This window comes from Grampus griseus (genome assembly GCF_964374135.1).
Source record: "Grampus griseus genome assembly, chromosome: 19".
In the NCBI taxonomy this organism is placed as follows: Eukaryota; Metazoa; Chordata; class Mammalia; order Artiodactyla; family Delphinidae; genus Grampus; species Grampus griseus.
The window spans coordinates 4,044,725-4,067,050 of record NC_139013.1 but is presented as its reverse complement, the minus strand read 5'-3'; the positions used below and the strand labels follow the sequence as shown (position 1 = coordinate 4,067,050).

General features: G+C 59.5%; 2 protein-coding genes across 3 annotated transcripts; one reads left to right on the top strand and one right to left on the bottom strand.

The window, feature by feature from the left end:
• Positions 1 to 1,869: 1,869 nt before the first annotated feature.
• CNOT3 (CCR4-NOT transcription complex subunit 3) lies at positions 1,870 to 18,803 on the top strand. Of its 2 annotated transcripts, none has more exons than XM_082677249.1 (18): positions 1,870 to 2,085; positions 7,194 to 7,268; positions 7,385 to 7,452; positions 7,720 to 7,794; positions 7,909 to 7,998; positions 8,209 to 8,337; positions 8,434 to 8,529; positions 9,722 to 9,941; positions 10,033 to 10,166; positions 10,638 to 10,694; positions 12,066 to 12,396; positions 12,474 to 12,597; positions 13,503 to 13,701; positions 15,555 to 15,654; positions 15,745 to 15,943; positions 16,144 to 16,276; positions 16,951 to 17,076; positions 18,427 to 18,803. In XM_082677249.1, exons 2-18 carry the CDS (start codon positions 7,244 to 7,246, stop codon positions 18,523 to 18,525), a joined length of 2,205 nt encoding a protein of 734 aa, XP_082533375.1. In that variant the 5' UTR covers positions 1,870 to 2,085; positions 7,194 to 7,243; the 3' UTR covers positions 18,526 to 18,803. The 2 variants fall into 2 exon arrangements, with proteins under 2 accessions (XP_082533375.1, XP_082533374.1); XM_082677248.1 differs by having other exon boundaries at positions 9,719 to 9,941.
• LENG1 (leukocyte receptor cluster member 1) lies at positions 18,761 to 21,936 on the bottom strand. The gene is made up of 4 exons (XM_082677277.1): positions 21,785 to 21,936; positions 20,646 to 20,828; positions 19,729 to 19,988; positions 18,761 to 19,053 (listed from the first exon to the last, which is right to left on the bottom strand). The coding sequence occupies exons 1-4, from the start codon at positions 21,914 to 21,916 to the stop codon at positions 18,840 to 18,842; spliced, it is 789 nt and encodes a 262-aa protein (XP_082533403.1). The 5' UTR covers positions 21,917 to 21,936; the 3' UTR covers positions 18,761 to 18,839.
• Between the last annotated feature and the right edge of the window lie 390 nt (positions 21,937 to 22,326).

Here is a 22,326-nt window from a genome sequence, read left to right as displayed (position 1 = left end):
TATTTCTTAAACTCTAACGAGGAACTTCCCTGGCGGTGCAGTGGTTAAGACTCCACACTCCCAATGCAGGGGGCCTGAGTTCGATCCCTTGTCAGGGAACTAGATCCCACGTGCGTGCCGCAACTAAGAGTTCACATGCCACAACTCAGCAGCTGGCGAGCCGCAACTAAGGAGACCGCCTGCCACAACTAAGACCTGGTGCAACCAAATAAATAAATAAATATTAAAAAAAAACACAAAAGACCTCTAATGATCACCCAGGAAGTTTGTAAAAATACAGATCCCTGGGCTTCACTTCCCAGATCTGTGTGGGCCTAAGAGCACTGCGTTTTTACAAGCATTGCCTGCCTTGCCACAGGCGATTCTGATGCAGTTCTCACTTGCATTTCCCTTGGATTTATCTTACTTTCCTCCACCTAGAGGAGATGGGCAGAAATGACTTCATCTTGACTGTGTGACCCAGGGCAAATGCCTCCTGGTTTGCCAGAGCACCAGTGCCTAGCAAGTTTTAACCACAAGTCATTCCCCGTGTTCATCCAGGTACTCATTCAGCAAACGGTTACTGAGTGCTTCTTGCTGCTAAGCGCTGGGGATGCAAAAATCCGGAGGGGGAGATTCAAATAATTAAGAAAATGACAGTATACGTGCAAAAGTAAATCCGAATGAACAGGGCTCACGTGAGCACTCAGCACGGGAGGTCAGGGAAGTTTTCCCGCTAGAAAAGACCACTGAGCTGAGATCTGAAGGACCAGTAGGTGTTAGGAGGCAGCCGTGGGAGGGGAACAGGGACTCTCATCTGTACCTTCTGCGGCGTCCTCACAACACCAGGGAAATGGAGGTGCAGAGGAGAATTACTGTCCCACGGTCATGTAACCACACAGAAGCAGGACAAATACTCCATGCCTCCATGGCGCTTCCCAACCAATTCAGCTATGCGTGATGCCAGTGACTTGGGGCATCGTCTCCTGCTTCCTTCCTTTTCTCCCTTCCTCTGTGTCTCAAAGATATGCCAAATACAGGCACTTGAAGACTGTGCAGCTCACAGACAGGGACCGGCCTGCCCGGCCAGGACCCAAGGGAGGTGGAAGGATGCTCCCAGGTTCCAAGCCTGCCTGCTACGCCCCGTTTCACACGCCTTAGGAGCGGTTACCGCCCACTCGCCAAACTATTGGACACTCTGGGAGGAACGATAACAGGGCCAACGAAGAAGAGGGCTGGACCCTCTTTCCCGGCTCCTCCCTACCAGCCCAGGGGCTGTCTTCATTGGCAGATGACTTCAGCCCGGCCCCCGCTTTGAAGGCACCTGTCTTTCTCCCATTAGGTACGCGGCCTCTATCGCCCACTCTCCATGCCTTCCTTCGCTTTCCCCACCCACTTCCTGGACCAGCCAATGACTTCAGGGCAGAATGTCCCCCCACGGCCAATTGAAAACGGCTCCAAACTTGACGGACGACTTCCCGCCCCTGATCAGCCTAGCTCCTCCCTCCGACCAATTGGTTTAAGAGAAAGGGGGCGGGTGTATCCAATCAGCACGACACAGGTCTCTGGATTGACGCACGAGTCCTCGCGCTGGCGTGTTGTGCCCCGAGGCGGGAGGAGGCGGAGGAGCGGGGAAGAAAACCTGAGCCAATCCTAGCAGCCCGCGCAGGAGGCCAATCGAACGCCGCGCCTTGGAGAGATTGTCCAATCGGAGAGAGGAGGCCGGCCGCATCCCCGCCAAGAACCAATAGAGCGCGTCCGAGGGGCAAGAGCGACGTGCGGCCGGAGCAATGACAGGCCTATATTCGGGGCTCGGGGGCGGGTCGGCGCCAGAGACGAGAAGAGAGGAGGGGAGGCCTCCTCCGCCGCCGCCATCTTGGACCGGGCCCGGTCAGCTTCCGCGGAGCCATCGGCAGACGCCGCGGCCTCCCTTGAGCCCCGACCCCCGTCGTCAGAACAACCCCGGGCCCACTTCCCCCCACCCCACTTCCGCTTCGCGCCGCTATCGCGATAGCGCCCGGGCCCGGGGCGCGAGAAAAAGGCGGCGGGCGCTCGCCTCCCCCGCCTGTCGCGATACGCTCCTCAGCGGCGGCGCCAGCTCCTGTGGTGAGAGCGTCAGGCTCGACTGGGCCGGACCCCTTCCCCTCCTCCCCCGGCGCCGTCGGCCGCCTTCCCCGCCGCCTCCCGCCCCTGCGACCCCGCCGCCTGTCGCGATATGGCCGCCCCCGGCGCGGCGCCCCCGCCACCGCGCGGCCCCGGCGCTCGCCGTCGGCCCGGCGGTGCGCGGCTACCCCGCCCCCGCTCCCTCCTCCACGCCCCTCGGCGGCGCCCGGGGGTCCTCCCGCGACCCCGGCCCCGCGCGGCGTCCGCGTCGAGCCCCCGTGGGGTGTGAGGGTGCGAGGTGCCCGCCCCTCTCCGCGTCGGGAGGAGCTGGAAGGATGGAGGCGCCTTGGCCGCAGGTGCCCGCCCTCTCGGGGCTCAGGTGCCTGCCCCCCTCGGCAGCAGCCCCTGTGCTGGGGAGCGGTCTCCGGGCGAGGCTGCCCCCTCCGCGTGGGTGTGGGGCTGCGAGTCCCCTGGTTGAGGACCCCCGTGGCGAGAGAGGGTCAGCCTTCACGGGGCCAGCGCTCCTCTCTCCGCTCCCCTCCCACCGTGGGCGCCACTCTCCTCTTTGGGGATGGGGTGGGGGATGAACTCCCCTGGAGTGAAGATGCCACCTCCAGGAGTTGGAGCCTCAGCCCAAGTTTACGCCTCTGTAGTGAAAAGTTCCCCAGGTCTAAGGCTTCCACGTCCCGCAACCCAGGCCTTACTCCTTGGAGAGTCAGGATTGTTCTCGGCGTCACCCGCTCAGGCCTGCGCTCTTACTTCTTGGGTCTGGGTATCGGTCTCTGGCTTGTTGGATGTGAGCTCTGGCTTGTTGGTTGTGAGCTCTGCCTGGATCCAGACTCTGCCCACCTCCCTCCCGGTGTGGGCTTCCTCTCGATGTCACTCCTGCCTCGGGGTCCTTTTGGTGGGGCTCTTGAGCTCCCCTGGGTCTCAGGTACCTGGTTCTCGCTTGGTGGTACCTCCCAGGTTCCTGCTTTCTCCACGTTGTTAATGATCTCCTGTTGTGGGCAGCGCCAGCCCCCCTGTGTCTAAGCAGGACCTGCCTGTTAGCTCAGGGGCTGTCACCTCCCCCGAGGTTGATGCTCCTGTCCTTTCGGTACTGTTTTTTTTTGACACCTGCCACCACTGCCCTCAGCGTATAGGCTGTCGCTTCCCTCAGTCTGAGGCTTCTATCTGTATTCACATCAGTTCCTCCACTGGGGTATCGTCTTTCCAGGGGTCAAGGATCCCACCCCCTCGGTGCTCCTCTAGGGCTCCTCATTGTGGGTGTGTGAGCTTCCCGGCACTAGAGAACCCTCTTGGTGTAACAGTCGTAGAACCAGGGCTCATCCCTACCCATGCCCACCCTGCTAGAACCCCCTAGGAGTGTAAGACTTCTTAGATTTGAGGTTCTTGTACTGTGAGGTGTGGGGTTTTGGGGCTGGAGTGGTGCCTTTTTCCAAGACGAGGAGCCTCTCAGTGTTGCCTCCTCCAGGGGTAAGGTTCCTGCCTGTATTGGCCACTCTTGGATTTGAGGTGTCTCTGCCTTTCTGTGTGTCCCCTCCTGTGGGACTAAGGACCCTCTCAGGTGTTGGTGCCCAGGGCTAATGCTTCAGCCCCTGCTTGTGATGTCCCACTGGGTGGGACTAGGCTTCTGCCCTCTCCTGAGGCACAGGTTCCTTGACATGGGGGTGTGAGATCCCCGAGACTTGAGGGGGCGACCCCACTGTTGTCACCTTCCCCAGGACTAAAGATTCCTCTGGTGTAACCTTTCCAAGGTGGGATTTCCAGTCCCCCACCCTTGGTACTGGGCCTCGCGTGGGGAGATAACTCCCTCCGCCCCAGGACCTAATACATCCACCTTCCAGCCTCTCAGATCTCTGTGTGACAGCGTCAGCAGCCTCCCAAGTTCAGGATGGCCTTCCAGCGTCACTTCCCAGCAGGCCCGATCTCCTTTCCCCACGGTACACGGCTGCTGTGTATCGGCACGTGACAGCCCCAGGATTGGGGACCGCTTGGCTTGGTTCCCCAGGACTAAGCTTTCTGCTCCTCCTGCCCCACTCCTCACCAGGCCGCTCCGTGTGGCAGTGTCATCTCCCCTGAGGTGCCGTTGGGGGCTCTTTGTTACTTTCAGCCCCTCACTTTATGGTGTTGGCTCTTGTGGGTCTGGCACACGGCTCAGCCTACCCACCCGCTCAGTGTAGGCTCCTTACTCGTGGGGATGTGCCTTCTCGGACAGAGTCTTTTGGTTAAGTCTCCAGGGCCAAGGTTCCCAGATTCCTCGGTGCCGTTTGAGACTCCATGCGGTGAGGACACCAGGTCCTCTCCCTGAGATGCCTGCCTGTCTCAGAGTGGGCCTGCCATGGTTACCTTCCCTGGAGCATCTTGGTGGACCCTCCCAGAGCGCTGGGGCTCCCAGCCCTCTAAGCATGGGACTCTTCTGTGGGGGCATCTCTACTTCAGGACTCAGGCCCCAGCTTCCTTTCTGGTCCTTTGCTGGGGATCTAAGCTACAGGCACCCTTTTGCTGTGGGGTTTTTCTGTGGAGAGCCTGGCGTACTTGCCCTTCTCTGGAGGAGCTGCCTTCCTTGGGGCAGGTCTCCCGGTCTCAGCTGTTGCCCACTTTGAGGTTCTGTCTGAAACCCCACTCTCCCGGCTGGGGCTCTTGTTCCCTTGGCACCTTGCTTCCGACTCCTTCAGGACTTCCTGCTGCCACCGTCTGTTGCCCCCTCTGCAGGGTATCAACTCCTCAGCTGGGCTGGGTGTCCCAGCCCACTCAGTGTGGGGACCTGGAGAAAGCCTCCCCTCCCTAAAGCGTGCAGTGCCTTGTTTAGGGGTGTAAACTGGGCGTCCTGTCCCTTTGGGCTGGACCACCCGGCCGTGCCCCAGCATTGGGCTCCTGGGACAGAGGCCGGGAGTATAAGCGCCTGTCTAAGCTTCCTGTACCCACCCCCCACCCCTGGGCAGTAAGAGGCTTTTCAGCGTTGGAGTGTTGGAGCAAAAACTCTCCTGCACACCTCAGTGTTGGGGTCCAGGCCCTTGTGTGAGCTCCCAGGTCAAAGGCTCTTGCCCCACCTCAGTTTGAGTCCCTTCTGTGCAACTCTCTCCTGAATCCTTTTTCTGGCGGCTTCGCCTTCCTGGAGCTGGAATTTCCCGTGTTGGGATTGCGCCCCACCTTGGCATGTCAGCCAGCCCTGGGCCAAGGGTGCTGCCATTCCTCTTGCTTGCTCCTTTACGGGGGAGATCCACGCTCCCCCAAGTCAAAGGTCTGCCGTCATGCAAGTGGGTCCCTGTGGAGGACGCTGCTCTGAGGTTGAGGGCCAGCCCCGTCACGTGGGCTTCTGGTTCTAAGGCGTGCTCTCTGATACCCTGTGCCACCAGTAGTTGCTAGCCACATGTGATTTAAATTTTAACTAGTTAGCAGAAAAATTTTTCATTCCATTCTGTGTTGCACTAGCCACGTTTGGAGCTGTCGAGCGTTCAGTGGCACAGATACAGAACGTTTCTGTCACTGTGGAAGGTTCTGTTGGGCCGGACTCTTCTTTGCGTTCCCTTCCCAGTGGGTGGGGGCCCTCTTGCTGTGACTTCCCTCTGGGTTAAGGCTCTGAGTCCTCCGTGTAGGGCTCTTTCTGCCTGGGCAGTTGGGGCTGCTCTGGGGCACCCTGCCTTAGGCCTGTTGAGTGGGCACTCCCCAGGTCTCAGGAAGCCATGCTTTTCAGTAGAGGCCCCCTCGCTGGGAGTGGGGACCTCCTGCAGCACAGTCATAGCTCTTCCTCCCCAAGGCTCCTCATCTCTCCTGGTCTTGGTGTCGGGCCCTGGCGAAAGCTTCTGGTGACTGCCCTTTGACCTCAGTCCCCTCTGGGTTGCATGTAACTTCCTTTAGGATGGAGGTGCCAGTGTCTCTAAGTATTGGGTGCTTGTCTGAGGGTTTATGTTTCCCTGAGTCTACATTACCAGTAGTGCACTTGACATGCAATTCCTTCGTGTGTGCCGATAGCTCCCTCCCAGTTCAGGTTCCCTTTCAACTTCTCATCTTCGTAAGAGTTCTCTCTTCTCCTGCTCTTCTCTCGAGTGATGCGTTCTGCCCCCAAACCTGTAACCCTTTTTGGTATTACCCTCTTTGGGTTAGGAGTATTATTTCCTTTGGTTTAAGGATCCTTCTCTGGAATAAACTTGTCAGAGGTCTAAAGCCCTCTTCTGCTTGGGATCCAGCCATGTCTGTGTGGGTGGGTTTAGCTTTCACAGTTGTAGGCATCTTCCGTGTCCCCCCACTGCACTTCCCCTTTGTTCCTTACAACTGATACACATATAAATGGTGTCATGCCCTTCTCCATGGGATGCAAAATTCTTTGTCTCCTGACTTGTCTGAGGAGTAACCTCTCCCTGTGTTAGGATTCTGGTCACCTGTGTGCTTGACTTCTCTATGGGAATTGTGGTCTCCAGGTCTAAGGCCTTTGTCCCTAGCAGGCAGCTGTGTGCTGCATGACATTTTTCTGCTCTAAAAAATCCTTTTGAGTATCATCTGGGGAGAAAGTGCTCCATGCTCTAGGAGTTTTCCACTTCCTGGGTCAGAGGCACACAAAAAGTATATCTTATTTGTTTATTTATGTATTTATTTATTTTTGGCCGTGGTGGGTCTTCCTTGCTGCGCGCGGGCTTTTTCTCTAGTTGTGGTGAGCAGGGGTTACTCTTCATTTCAGTGCGCGGGCTTCTCACTGCGGTGGCTTCTCTTGTTGCGGAGCACGGGCTAGGCACGTGGGCTCTAGAGTGCAGGCTCAGTAGTTGTGGCGCACGGGCTTAGTTGCTCTGCGGCATGTGGGATCTTCCTGGACCAGGGCTCGAACCCGTGTACCCTGCATTGGCAGGTGGGTTCTCAACCACTGTGCCACCAGGGAAGTCCCAAATAGTATATCTATTTCCTTCTTTCAGCAAACTTCCAGAGTCCTTTTCTGGACCAGACTCTGTGCTGGGCAGTCAAGGCAGCAAAAGGAGAACTGGGCCCAGTCTGTCATCAGATAGTAAATGCATCTTCCCCTTTCCATCCCATGCACCCTGTTCCCAACCTCGTTCATGTCTCTGGGTTTGGACCAGCCAGGGAGTAAATGTGTATTCCTTCCCAATCTCTCCCAGCAGCGTCCTTCTCCAAGAGAGTATGAAGAGAGTGCGTCTGTAGGGCAGGGAAGATGGCGGACAAGCGCAAACTCCAAGGTACTAGGTCCACTGCCTGCTGCCTGTGTGGCCACGTGCTCACCCTCCTCGGAACTCCTCTTTGGATCCCTGCTGCCTTGGCAGGATGCTAACAGCCTGCCTTCCTCCCTGGCCAGGTGAGATTGATCGCTGCCTCAAGAAGGTGTCCGAGGGCGTGGAGCAGTTTGAAGATATTTGGCAGAAGGTACAGGGGCTGGCCCCTAAAAATCTGGGTGGGTCTCTAGGGAGGAGAGAACAGAACAAAGTTGAGGAGTTCCTGAGTGTCAACCAGGGAGAGGGCCTGCATGTCCAGGTGCCAAGGACCTCAGAGAAGCAGCTCTGAGATGGATTGGTCCTGGGGGGGTTGTCCCCAGAGTCCCCAGCCCGCAGAGAGAGACTGGAGTTTTACCACTGGAGTGGGCAGTAGGGCAGCCAGCACCACACAAACTCCTGGATTCTCTCCATCCCTCAGCTCCACAATGCAGCCAACGCGAACCAGAAAGAAAAGTATGAGGCTGATCTAAAGAAGGAGATTAAGAAGCTTCAAGTGAGGGGGCTGGGGGCCCGGACTCCTGTGTCCTGAGGGCGGGGGGAACAGGGAGAGGAGGGGGCGGGGGCCTCGGCGCCCGGGTCCTGAGTGTCCTGCTGTTCCCACCTCCAGCGGCTGAGGGACCAGATCAAGACTTGGGTAGCATCCAATGAGATCAAGGACAAGAGGCAGCTTATAGACAACCGCAAGCTCATTGAGACGGTAGGAGCCCAGAGTCTGCTACCTGAGAGGTGGGTGGTCGGATTCCTGGGTCCCCAGAGGTCCTGAGAAGAGTGAGGTCTCTGTACCTGGGGAAGGTGGGAGGCAAAGGGCTGGGAACCTGAGAGTGGGGTTCCGGTTTGAGTGTCCACTGGCCCTGAGTCAGCTGCTCTCCCACCTTTGGGATCCCCCTTCCAACTCTGCTCTCCACAGCAAATGGAACGGTTCAAAGTTGTGGAGCGAGAGACCAAGACCAAAGCCTATAGCAAGGAGGGCCTGGGCCTGGCACAGAAGGTGGACCCTGCCCAGAAGGAAAAGGAGGAGGTCGGCCAGTGGCTCACGGTGAGTCAGGGTAGAGGAGGAGGTGACCTGGGGCCCGGACCCTGGCTGTATGAGAGGACTCTGGCTGACCGCTTGCCTTTCCCCTCCCACCCTCAGAATACCATCGACACCCTAAACATGCAGGTGGACCAGTTTGAGAGTGAAGTGGAGTCACTGTCGGTGCAAACACGCAAGAAGAAGGGCGACAAGGATGTGAGTGGGGGGCCCCTGTGCCCAGAGGACAGAGATGGGCTGGCGATCAGGAGAGGCCGGCTTTCCGGGCTGCGGGAGTCGGGGCCTGGGCTCCTGAGGCAGACAGGGCTGGCAGCTAGGATTAGGGGGTCAAGGGGTGGGATGGGGAGGGCTTAGCAGCTGACTGGAGGGTGGGGCGTGCAGGGAACAGATGAGGCAGACTCCAGGGTCCCACCTGGGTGTCTGGGTAAACATTGGAGCCGACAAGAAGAGGAGCCCTTTGGGGGAAGATGCTGAGCTCTGCTTGGGTCGCAGAGTAAGTGTGAGACCCGAGGGCCGCCCAGGGCGGGGAGGTTGAGGAGCTGTGGCTGCGGCCTCACAGCACCTAGAGGGCCCGGGTCCTAAGGAGAGGACAGCAGGTGTGGACAAGGCGGGGCATGGAGGAGCGGCTCATTGAGGCTGAGGAGAAGAGTGGTCTGAGACAAAGTCAGGGCTCAGGACCCAGATTCCAGAAAGCCAGGGTTGTAGGGTCCGAGTTCCTAGGGCTGCAGACTCTCTCTGCGTATTGACCCAGGAAGTACGGGGGACAGAGAGCTGGCTCTTCGGGAAGCTGGGGGCGGCGGTGTGCCAGAGTTGGGTGTCTGAGACTGAGGGGTCTGGAACCGTGGGCTTGGAGGGAGGTCCTTGCAGTCAGGAGGGATTTGGAACTGGGGCTAGGATGTCAAATCCTAAAGGGAGTGGGGCCTTGGGAGGGAGCCTAGGAGACAGGCCTCTGAATCTGGGCTTCCTCTTAGGGACACGTGGTTGGGGGTGGGGGTCATGGTGGTGACAGATGCTCAGAGTTGTAAACAACAAGCTTCCCCCAAACGGGGATTGCCATTATTACTGTTAGAGCAAGACAGGGGCGGCTGTGCTCCTGTATTCCAGAAGGTGGTCGGAGCTGGTGGGTGGGCTGGACGGTCAGGCGGGGTACAGATCGGGCCACGTTGTAGGGGAGACGCCGGGATCCCTGGCTCCTTCAGCAGTTTCCAGGGATGTCGGGGTGGGAGGAGCTGCAGGATCCCTGAGGGGTCAAGGCGGGCAGACCCCGGAGGGGCTGGAGTGGGGCCTCTGGGTCTCCACCAGGGTCAGGGACTGAGGACGGGTTCTGTGGGGGCAGGAGGGGCAGGGCAGGCCCTGCAGCCCCTGAGCCTGGCCCTGGGCTCGCCAGCAGAAGCAGGACCGGATCGAGGGCCTGAAGCGGCATATCGAGAAGCACCGCTACCACGTGCGCATGCTGGAGACCATCCTGCGCATGCTGGACAATGACTCCATCCTCGTGGACGCCATCCGCAAGATCAAGGACGACGTCGAGTACTACGTGGACTCGTCCCAGGACCCTGACTTCGAGGAGAACGAGTTCCTCTACGACGACCTGGACCTCGAGGACATTCGTGAGGCCCGGGCTTGGCCTGCGGGTGAAGGGCGGTGGAGGCCTGGGGGAAGGCGTCCCCACCAGCTCATACAGCCTCCACGCCCCCACAGCACAGGCGCTGGTCGCCACCTCCCCGCCCAGCCACAGTCACATGGAGGATGAGATCTTCAACCAGTCAAGCAGCACGCCCACTTCGACCACCTCCAGCTCGCCCATCCCGCCCAGCCCGGCCAACTGCACCACGGTGAGGCCTGTGGGTCTGAGTCTCCACGGAGGGCACAGGGGCTGGGGGCTGAGGAAATGTCCTGCAGGAGGGGAACCTCGGTATCCAGGGTCTGGGCCCCAAGGGCTGTAGATTGCCGGTAGGGCGGTTAGGGCCACACGTGGGTCCTGAGTGTGGAGGGAGGCTGGTGCCTGGGGTGCCGAGGAGCCTGGGCACTGGACACCTGGGAAGGGATGGAGGGTTGGATACTCGAAGGAGAGCAGGTTCCTGGACCCTTAAGAGCCTGGCACGTGGTGCTGGCCCCCAGAAGACAAGCACCCTAAGGGGCAGGGTTTAGGTAGGTTCCCCAGTGAGATGAAGGTCATAAGGGCTTGAACAGCTCTGGGTCTGGAAGGTAGGCCAGCTGGGTTCAGATCCGGGGGTTCGGAGATTGGTGTCTCTGTCGGGTCCCTAGAGACACACAGGTTTCTGACTGCACCTCTCAAACCTCAGGAAAACTCTGAAGATGACAAGAAGAGGGGACGCTCGACGGATAGTGAAATCAGCCAGGTGGGTCCGATGGGCGTCGGACGTTGATGGGCCCAGCACTCGCTCCTTCGCTGGTTTCCAGAGGCTTACTGAGGCCTGAGTGTGGCCCCCATGCTGGGCTTTGGGGACGCGGTGGGTCAGGCTGCCCTGAGGGAGGCCTGCAGTACTGATGGGCAGGCAGACAGGTGCGTGGCTGGTGCTGTGGTTGGGAGACGCTTCTTGGGAAGGGCGTCTGCCCTGGGCATTAGAGGAAGATACATTCCCGTGTGGGGCAGCGACAGGAGACGTAGGCCAGTCGTGGTGGACGTGGAAGTGTGGAGAGGTGAGCCCAGCCAGGTCCACTGGGCTGACCACGAGCGCAGGACCTTAGATTGTCGGGCTGGGGGGCCCACACCGGGTGGACCAGCTCTGAAAGGGCCCAGCAAGCCCCAGAAATGATAGGTCAAAAACCACATAGGTTTCTTTTCTTGGGCGCGCTCTGGGCCTTGGCTGCGCAGATGGTGTACATCACAAGTTTCCAAGAGGGGAAGTGCCTCCGAGAGTTTTTTCTCCTTAGTGCACCCTGTGGATTCTGCTCACGTGTCCCAGGGCGGCAGCACACTTTAGGAAATGCTGCTGCACCGGAATGCTATCTTTAGGCAGGAGGAAAGTGAGCCTGAAACCCCTCTGTGGGCTCGTCGGAGGGCTGGTCCCGAGGGAGAGCCTGAGGGCAGAGTTGATGAGGCTGGTGTGGGACCCGGGTGACCATGCGTGGTGTCGGGAAGGAGTTGATCGCAAGTCCTGCTTGGTGCAGAGTGAGCGTGAGGTGCCCGTGGGGCCTCAGGGTGGGTCCAGGAAGCGGCGAGGACGGCTGCCGGGTAGGCTTGAGAGGGGTGGTCAGCAGCTCAGCCGCGGGCTGTCAGGCGCACGTTACCCCACGTGCTTTGTGGGGTATTGGTCATTAACGGCCCCTTGAGTTACTTTTGGGACCCTTTAAGTGACATTCAGAATTACTATCCTATTTTCAGCTGTCCTCTCTTCTCCCCTTGGACTTCTGGCTGGGTCCAGCTAACCTCATACTGAGGACATTGATGTGTTTCCCACTACTGCCCTGTCATCAGGTGGATGGGTTTCTCTTACACCCGAGTGGTGTCTCAGATCCCTGTGGGACATCGTGGGGATGTCCAGGCAGGACATGGCAAGCTGGATGCAGGCTAGAAATGCACGAGTGTTGTGCGCATGAAGGTGGAGGTTGAAGCCATGAGGGCGAATGGGGGGGGTCATCTGGGTCCCCAGGGAGGGGCAGCAAGGCCAGCACCGAGGATGGAGCCTTGTTCCGGGGAGGGGTGTGCGGGAGGCTGGCGAGACCTGCGGCCCACTGTGTCCTGACCCTCTCCTCCCTCCCACCTGCAGTCTCCAGCCAAAAACGGCTCCAAGCCTGTCCACAGCAGCCAGCACCCTCAGTCCCCAGCTGTGCCGCCAAGCTACCCCTCCGGCCCCCCGCCCGCCGCCTCTGCCCTGAGCACCGCCCCTGGCAACAACGGGGCCCCTGCCCCGGCAGCACCCCCAAGCGCCCTGGGCGCCAAGGCCAGCCCAGCTCCCAGCCACAGCTCGGGCACGCCCGCCCCCTACGCCCAGGCTGTGGCCCCGCCAGCTTCCAGTGGGCCCAGCCCCGCGCAGCCCCGGCCCCCCAGCGTGCAGCCCGGCGGAGGCGGAGGTGGAGGCAAGCAGAACGGCGCCACCAGTAAGTGGGAGGCGGCCGGGTGGGGGGTCCTGGGGTGGCTGCCGCAGGCCCCTTTCAGCCCCTCTTCCTTCCCCCAGGTTACAGCTCAGTAGTGGCAGACAGCCCGGCAGAGGTGGCTCTCAGCAGCGGCGGGGGCAGCAGTGCCAACAGCCAGGCCCTGGGCCCCCCGTCTGGCCCCCACAACCCACCTCCCAGCACCTCGTGAGTGTCCGGCCTCGGGCAGGGCTGGGGACAGGCAGCCTTTGGCACGAGGAGGCACAGGGCCGCCCACACGGTTGCCACATGGTGCAGATCCGGGCCCTGCCCTTGCCAGTGGGGACTTCCCCCAGAGCTCTCTCCCACCCGCTTAGGTGCTGAGTCCCGACTTCTTCCCAGCTGGGGTATCGTATACGTGTGTCCCCCAGCTCTGCCCTAGAACATTCCTCGCCTAAGTGGGATTGTTCTCAGAGCCCCCCCGGGGACCCGTTGGAACGCTCTGGCTCTCCCTTTCCTGCAGGAGTCTCGTGCCCTGCCGCCTCCTCCCTTTTCTGTGTCCTGCCCCAGGGCCTTCCTCACTCCGTCAGGGGCTCAGCGTCCACTTCTTACAGTGAAGGGTCCCAGTCCGTCCTCTCCCCAGCCACCCCTCCAGATCGTAGGTCAGACCATTTCCCAGAAGAGTGGCCCAAGAGAGAGCGCAGCGTCCTCTGTGGGAATGGGGAAGACCCCCCGGATCCCTCCCTCCCTCCCTCCTCCCCGGGTGCCTCACCCCTGGGCTCTAGGTGGGCTGCTCTGTTGTGTGGCTCTTTCCCACCCCTTTCTCCACGGGCCACTCCGTGTAAGAAGTGGTCCCACCTGCTTCCTAGAGAACGTTTAGGCGTGTGGTCTCTGGGAGCGTCCTGAGAATGCTTGTTCCCACATCCGCAGCCCTTCTTTACTGGGAAGTGATGGCAAGGGGTGGGGTTCTCCCTTCGCCCAGAGAGCTTCTCTCCTGTCTGCGTCCCTCAGCTGGCCCCATGTTCTGTGCATTCTCCCTTTTTGACTCCTTTCCCCGATCACCCAAGTCTTCTTGTCCGTCCCGCCTTTGGGGACCCTCCTCTGAGCCTCCAACCCTTTGTACCCCTCCCCAGGAAGGAACCCAATGCGACAGCCCCAACGGGGGCTGGGGGCGTGGCCCCAGGCTCAGGGAACAACTCGGGGGGACCCAGTCTCCTGGTGCCACTACCTGTGAACCCTCCCAGCTCCCCGACACCCAGCTTCAGCGAGGCCAAGGCAGCCGGCGCCCTGCTCAATGGACCTCCACAGTTCAGCGCTGCCCCGGAGATCAAGGTGGGCCCCGCACATCCCCGGCGGGCCCCGAGCCTTTCTGTCCTGGCCCTGTGTCTCCACTGCAGATGGTCGCTGTCCCCTGGCTACAGGTCTCTACCTGCCATCTCCACCTCCAGCCCTCGCTGTGTCGCTCTGGCTTCTCTCGCCTGGCACACCTGCGCGCTCACATCATCTCCGGGCTTCTCTGCCACCCCTACCTGGGTCTCTGTCCCTCTGGGTACTTTCCTTGCTCCTGATTGTACTTGCTTGCTCGCTCCCCGGGTGTCCACTGTCATCGCCCTCCTTCCAGCCCTCGGTCATTTCTCCCCATAAGACGTATTACTTCACATGATCCACCATCCAGAGCTTACCACCCTCTTGCCTTCTACAAAAACATTTAAGTCCAGAAAACACTTGACGTCTGCTCTGAGCCACTTCGTGCTGGCTAAATGTAGCCACTTCCCACCTTCCGTACAGGGAGCAGAGTGGGACTGTATGGCGCGCATGTCTAGGTGGGGTGGGGGCCGGGGTGCTGTGGACCCACGTGCGTATCTGACTTAACCTGGGGAGGCAGCCCAGCAACGTTTGTGAGGTGGAACCAGGGCCAGGTCGTGTGGGGTCACAGTGGCAGGCGGGGCTGACAGGGAGAAGCGCCCCACCCCCCCCCCCGGGGCTGGAGTTCTATGGGGGGCTGATGCCAGAGCTGTAGTTAGAAGGCTGGGAAGCAGGGTTCAGCGGAGGCGAGAGGAACGGGGTGCAGGCTGGCTGCAGGGCCAGAGTCTGAAAGGGCAGCAGCAGGACGTGAGGTGACCATCTGGGGCAGTGTGTTTCGGGGTTTATTTTGGGTTTTTTTTTTTTTGGCCGCACCACACTTCTTGCAGGGTCTTAGTTCCCTGACCAGGGATTGAACCCAGGCCCTCCGCAGTGAAAGTGTGGAATCCTAACCACTGGACTGCCAGGGAAGTCCCTGGGCCAGTGTGTCTTAACTTCACTTCCGCAGGAGGCAGGGCGAGGAGGGCCCCACTGTCGGGGTCCAAGCCCTGCATTGCCTCCTGTACCTGCCTTCATCTGGAAAATGAAAGTAATTGCCGTCACTCCTCAAATATGATAGGATGCTTGGGAATAGTCCTCATAAAGCTCTCAGGAGAGTTTCTGGCTCCCAGTGAGCACCCAAAGTTTAGAAATACAACGGACAGGAAGTTCAGTGTATGCATTTTTCTGGGGGAAGAAATGAGCCTTGAGATTCTCAAAACAGGTCCACAACATTTTTTTTTTTTTAATTACTGGGTGAGTGGTGGAAAGGTTTTGAGTAGAAAAATGACAGAGAAAGACGGCTGGAAAGGTCCCTCGGGGGCCTGTGAGACCAGGACGGTGTGGGGCGGCAGTGCAGGTGCCTCCGAGGGAAGAGAGACCTCGGTGACTGAAGGGCGTGGGGAGTGGGGTGGCGAGAGGAGTGGAAGGCAACTGCCAGTGGCCAGCGGTGGCCGGTGGCCGCGGAGAGGGGCAGGGGGTCTTAGTGACGCACGTGGGGCAGCCGGCAGTGGGCGGGCGCCTCCCAGCGTGTAGGCGTGCAGACAAGTGGGCGCTGCTGCCGGTTCTGTGACGGAGGTGGCGCGCGGGCTCTCCGCTGGTGTGTTACTGTCACGGGGCTGCACAGCAGGGTCCACACGTGCTAGGCACCCCTCTGTCAGTGGACACTTGGTCGTGTCCAGGTTTTCTCCCCGCTGTTAGGTGCTGCAGTGGACGTGCTCTTACACTAACGGCCTTGGCTTAGCTGAAGCCCCACCGGAGCAGGCGAGGGTGCCGGGGCCCACGAGGACCCAGTGCCAGCCCTCGGCCCTGGACCTCAGGCCAGGCACCTCTTCCCTCCCCAGGCCCCTGAGCCTCTGAGCTCTTTGAAGTCCATGGCGGAGCGGGCAGCCATCAGCTCCGGCATCGAGGACCCCGTCCCCACGCTGCACCTGACTGAGCGAGGTGAGCTTCCAGGGGTGGGGCGGGCCGTCCAGGAGGGGCCGGATGCACCAGCCTCACCGCTCGCCGGCCCCACCTCTGCCCTCCCCGCAGACATCATCCTGAGCAGCACGTCAGCTCCCCCAGCCTCGGCCCAGCCGGCCCTGCAGCTGTCGGAGGTGAACATACCGCTGTCACTGGGTGTGTGTCCCCTGGGGCCTGTGCCCCTCACCAAGGAGCAGCTCTACCAGCAGGCCATGGAAGAGGCCGCCTGGCATCACATGCCCCACCCCTCAGACTCTGAGCGCATCCGGTGAGGGGCCACGTGGGGTGGGTACGGGGCCCCTGAATCCGAGGGAGCCTTGACCTGGGCTCCCCACAGGACACAGGGACTGAGGTGGTAATGCTGGGTGATGTGGTGCCTGAGACGCTCCCTTTGATCCACGAGAGGAGAGAAGGCAGGGAGGCCGGGGGCTGCCGCGCATCGGCAGTGACCATCCTGTCCCCCCACAGGCAGTACCTCCCCCGGAACCCCTGCCCGACGCCCCCCTACCACCACCAGATGCCGCCCCCGCACTCGGACACTGTGGAGTTCTACCAGCGGCTGTCGACCGAGACGCTCTTCTTCATCTTCTACTATCTGGAGGTACAGCAGGGCCCCCGGGGCAGCCTCGGGCCCCCCGGCTTCGCCGCCACCGCCGCCGTCCCCCCTCGGGCTGGAGGGGTGAGGTGGGTGCCCCACTGCGGCCACCGGGACCGCACCCCTCCCCCTCCCCCAGTCCTGCCCCCCCCCCCCCCAACCAGACCCCTCCCTGTCCCCACTCCAGTGCTGAGGTGTCAGGTCAGTTGAGGCTGAGGGCTGGGTTGGTCTAGCGCAGCACCCAGGGAGCCCAGCCCCACAGTGCCCGTCCCGATAACTCGCACTGTGCCAGCACGCTGCTCGCTGGCACGTACCCGGGCCTCCCTGGGGACCCGCTAGGGAACTGTCCAACCTCTGCGTAACCCAGTGTGTCACCAGTGACCCCCTCCCTTATCCAGCCTTGAGAAAGTTTCTAAACTGCCTCCTCTCAGCTCTCATCACGATTAGTTTCTCTTCCTTCTCAAAGCTTCTCTGAAAGCAATTTCCACCTCCCGTCTCATTTTCCTTCTCCTGACCAGCATTGGTACGTCTTGTGCCCCAGCCCATCCGTACTTGGATTGTCCGGCCCAACCTCGGTCTGTGGCGGGGCCTGGGGTCAGCCCTGTCGCCCTGCCCCGTCCACCTGGCCCCCACCCAGTTGCGAGGCCCCCTGATCCCCCGTTCCATGCTTCATTCCTCAGGGCACTAAGGCACAGTACTTGGCAGCCAAGGCCCTAAAGAAGCAGTCATGGCGATTCCACACCAAGTACATGATGTGGTTCCAGAGGCACGAGGAGCCCAAGACCATCACTGACGAGTTCGAGCAGGTGAGGGCCCCTCCCTGTGCCCTGTCCACTCTGGTCCCGCTGGCTGAGTCCGGGTAGAGTCCCCACTCCACACGCAGACTGGCAGCCCTGCTGCCCGCTCCCTTTGCCACCACCTTCAGCCAGCTCGGTCCCTCAGGCCATCTGCCTTGCCTGGGACACTGTCCTCTTCCCCACTGGCCAGCTCGCGGTCACCCCAGAGGTCCCAGCCTCCATGTCCTTCCTCAGAGGAGCCTTCCCCAGGCACACACACAGCCTGTGCCTCCGCCCCTCCTCTGGCACGGTGGGGGGATGTGGTGTCTCCCACCCAAGACCATGGGCTGCACTGCTCGGGGACCTTGACAGTCCCCAGCACCCAGCAGAGGGGCTCAGCAAACACGGATGGGGAAGCTCTTTTGTTGTTCTCGTAATTGATTGATTGGGACCTCCCACTTGCAAAACACTCTGGAGCCAGACTACCTGGTTTGGAACCCAGCTCTAGCTGGTGACCGTGGACAATTCACTTGAACATCTGTCTCTATTTCCTTATCTGTAAAAACGGGGTAACAGCACCTACCTTTATGCAGTTGTTATGAGGATTAAATGAGTTAATGGCGTGTAAGTACCAAATGGTGCCTGCTATGTAGTGTCATGGGCGTACTGGACTTTATTTCAACTTTTACTTGGTATGTTCCACAGTGGTTTTTTTCCACCAAATCTTTACCTGATGCCAAGCACTGAACAAGGGCCTTGTCCTCAGGGAACCTCCTCCCCTCCATTCCTTCAGGTTCTTTGAAGCATTTCCACCATTCATTCAGAACCCGGCCCCATTCCCACTGTGTCATCTTGGACACTAACTACAGACATCCTGTTCCCTCCCGGTTTGGTCCAAAGTAATCCTCTAAGTTAGCGTATTTCCAGGCATCAGTCCTTCAGAAGTTCCCACACCACCGCTGTTGCCAGTAAAACGTCTGTCCTGGCAGCGTGCCTGGATGTATGTAGACTCCAAGCCTGTTCCATGGCCTCAGGGGTTTTGTGAAGACTAAACCCTAGGACATACATCACGTACTCAGCACTCGATCAGTGCTTGGAAAGCCAAAGCCATCGAGAGAAGCAATAGGATGTTTGGCACACGTGCCCGGGGTCGAGGCCCGGCTCTGGCCTGTGACCTCCCTGCGCCTCCCTCTGCTTCCTCTGAAGCAGGAGTGATGACGTTTCCCACCTGAGAAGAGCCTTGTGAGGGTGGAGTGAGATGGCGTGTGCATGCAGGGCAGTTGGCCTGGTGCCTGGCTCCTCCATGGCCCTAAGACCTGTCCCTCTGCCAGCTCCCCCGACCACCTCGTCCACTCACTGACCGCCTTCTCCCCCGGCCAGGGCACCTACATCTACTTTGACTACGAGAAGTGGGGCCAGCGGAAGAAGGAAGGCTTCACCTTTGAGTACCGCTACCTGGAGGACCGGGACCTCCAGTGACACCGGCCCCTCCCTCCACCCTTCCCTCCCCCCGCATGCTGATCCCCCTGCCCAGGTGAGGGCCCTGCCCTGGAAGACTGGGGGGAGGCCCCAGGCCATAGGGCAGCCCCCTCCCCCAGGAAGCAGGGAGGGGGCTGGGAGGCTTTCTCTTTCTCTCAGCCCCACCCTGGGGGCCCGGGGGCGAGGGCTGCCCCCTCCTCCCCTCCCCAGTGAGGGACTTTTTTTGGTAAACCTATTTTCATTTTGGAAAATATTTATGAATAAATAGTTTTATATGACGGCTGGCAGCAGCGGCCTCTCCTGTACCCCCTGAGTCAGTGAGCCAGGGGGCGTTCCTGCTGGCGGGGGCGCCGGGCCAGCTGGGGGTTGAACTGGGAGTTGTACCGCCTCCGCCGATCGTCCACCTCTTCTGGCTGATCCTCCTGGGCTGCCGTGCTTCCAATCCGGGCCAGCAGGGCCTGTGCCCGAGCCCTCTCGGCCGCTTCCCGCTGGAGACGTTCAGCTCGAAGCTGGTCCAGGGACGGGGGTCTGGGAGGAGATGAGAGTCGGTTCAGAAAGCTGGTAGTCCCAGGAGGCCCCGCCCTCCCCCATTGTCCTCTGGGAGGGAGCTGCCACCTGGGAGGGAAGCAGACTGGTGCTGGGACCCTGAAGCTGGCCTCACCACCTCTACAGGTGGGTGCCCCTCCACCACTAAGCGGCTGTATGGCACTGAGCACAACCTGGCCCTCCCCATTCCCTCATCTGTGGGAGAAAGCTGACGGGTCGGTATACCCGATCTGCACTCAGGGGTCTGCATCCTAGGGACACAAACCTGCTTTTATTCTAGCCCCGTGGTTCTCACACTCTGGTCTCAAAAACTGAACCTCAGAGAGCTTTGTTTCAGTGGATTTTATCTGTCAATATCTTGCATATACAAAATGAGAAATCTTAACACAAGCGAATGTTCCACCAGCCACATCAGTGGTGTCGTCTCATATCATGTAGCCTCTGGGGACCCCGAGAATGAGAGTTAAAAAGTTAAATGATGTTATGAAAATAGGCTTGACTTCGCAGACCCCGTGAAGGGGTGTCAGGACCCCCGGGGTCCCTGGACCACGTGTTGAGAACACGTATCTAGACCCCAGAGCCCTCCCGTCCCAACCAGAGAGAGCTTCCATGGTGCCCGCATGGCCATGGCCAACCCCCAAGGCCCAGGCTCCTTACTCTTTGGGTCGTTTCTCAGGTCCCTCCTTTTCCTTTCTGCTGTGACTGCCACTGTCACCACTGTGCTTTCTCTTCTTCCCCAAATGTTTCTGCATCTCCCCCAGAGGGTCCAGGCGGTTCTTGATCTTCTCATCTGGTCCTGGACCAGACGGGGGGCCGCCCCGACTTGGGGGGAGCTGGTACCAAGGGAGCTGAGTCTGGGCTTCCGCTGCACTCTGGCCCAGGTACGTCAGGATGCCCAGAGCCTTCTCTTGCATCTCCTGAGGAAGACAAAATGTGGAAGTGAGAATGTCAAGTGTGTCTCCCCTTGGGGAACCCAGGGACACCCAAGGTTCCCGAGGCAGAACCAGACATTGAGCCAACAGGCCTGTCATGAGCCAACTCTGCCAGGTGCTGGGGACACAACAGACCAGTACGTGTGGGGCTCCTGCTCCGGGGGCACAATGGCAGCTTCAGAAACAAAAAGCACAGGAAGGAGGGGACAGGGTGGAACTGGTTTAGGTTAGGGTTCAAAGGCAGGCATCTTTGGGGAGACAACTGAAGAAAAACCTGAGAGAAGCAAGCAAGGAAGAGGAATGACTGAGGTGGGGGGAGGAGGCAAGTTCAGAGTTTGATGGGAAGTCCCTGAGAGCAGGTGACTGACAGGATCTGATCTACATTTAAAAGCCCCTTAACACTTCCCAAATATCTATAGGCTCTGGACAGCAGGTGAGAGACCTGAGAGGTCTGTACCTAGCTGCCGGCAATAACCAACACCTCTTAAGTGCTATGTTTCGGTACGGTTCTGAGTTCCCTACATTAGCTTGTTTAATCCCCACCATATCCCTAAACACTCCTTAGTCACACCTGATGGGCAAGGTGCTCCCCTTCCCCCAGCTCCATCCATGACTCTGACGAAGAGGGCAAGACCGACTTACTTTCTCTCGTCGCTTCTCTTCCTCGTACTCTTTATTGCCTCTGCTCACCCCCTTCCCTTCTTCCAGCAGCTCTCGAAACAGATCCACAGGGCCAGAACTGCTTGGGGCTCCTGGTGCTGCTGCTTCAGCCGCAGGTAGTGAGTTCTGATGCCTGGCTTTCTTCCGTAGGAATTCTGTGCGGGCCTGGGGGAAAAGAAAGGTATAGGCAGAACATTCAGAACCTAGATGTGACTCAAGGAACTGCGAGCCTGGTGCCGACCACAGAAAACCACAGGCCGTGGTGCTGGGGGCTGTAAAGAAAGGGAGCAGGGGCACTGGGAGCCCAGAAGAGGCACCTATCCCAGCCTGCGGAGAGGGTGGGGGAATGAGGCAACGCCTGGGTTTGTAAGCTACCTTTCAAACAGTAAACCAGGGGGGTTCCCAATCTCGAGTGACACAGTAAAAACAGCTACGAAGGCAGCCAATTCGTGTATTAGGACAGGTGATCTGAATTCCAGGCAGGGCTCCATGTCACTATCCCCAGTTGATTTGCAATTTCTACTGGTAAATGTGAATTTTAAAAACCCTGACTACCTCCCAGCCAGTGTTGACAATCAGATTAGCCAAAGGACAGGAAGCTAGGTATAAACCAAACAGGTTAGGAGTTATAAAGAGAGCCTGTAGTGTTTGTGTGTGGGCAGCGGTGCAGGCAAAAGGCTCGCCCGACAGAGCGGAACTGGCTTGTTCCACTGTCATTTCGCTGTGTCTTCCTCTCTGAAGCCATCTCACTTCTCTGCACAATGGAAATGACAGCCTCTCTAAGAACGAACAGTGCTTGAGAGATTTGGCAAGTCAAGCGCTCTGCACGGGGCGAGCATAGAGTAGGCGCTTACTAAATAGGGAGTTTGTGCAGGTAAACTAAAAAGTGGTCCGAGTTTCCTTGAATTGTCCAGGGCTTCGTTTATTCATGAGCTCCTACTCTAGGAGTGGGGAGAACCAAGGCCAGGGAGAGCTCGAGGTGGGATACGCAAAAGACCGCACACGCTTCCAGGGAGCCTGGCCCTTAATTCCGCACGGTGTGCATTGCGCCTGCGCGCCGCCCCACTTCCGGTCCCTCCCGAGGCGCCTGGGCGCTCCGCCCGGCCGGACTGGGAGCTTACCTCTTGCTGAGCGAGCAGCACCCTCCGCTCACGCTCTTTCTCCTCCTCCCGGGCTTGGGCCTCGTCACGCCGCACGCGGGCGACATTGTCCTTGTTCCGGACGTGCCAGCTCTTCTTGGGTAAGATATTCATGGCGCCGTAGCTGTCCACGGACTGGCAGGCCCGCCTTCTAGCACTTCAGATTGGCGAGAGGATGGCCCCTCCCTGTCTCGGCCACGGATTGGTCCTGGACTATTTGGCACGCCCCTCTGGGTCTGTAGCGAAAGTTGATTGGCTGAGACGCCCACCTCCCATTGCTCGGAATTGCGCGTGGTGTCGCCTAGCGACCGCCTCTTATCAAGATTGTGAGTCAATCACAAGTGTCCCCGCCCGGACGCTACTGAACGCGGCCTCTGATTGGCTGGCACTCCCGCCAGGTCCTCTAGCGGAAGAGCCCGCCGCGCCGACCCACAGGTAAACACATTTGATTGGTTTATGTCCCGCTGATGCCTTGCCCCGCCTTCTGGACGCGAGTTTCAAAAAGCACTCAGCAGCCTCAGCTG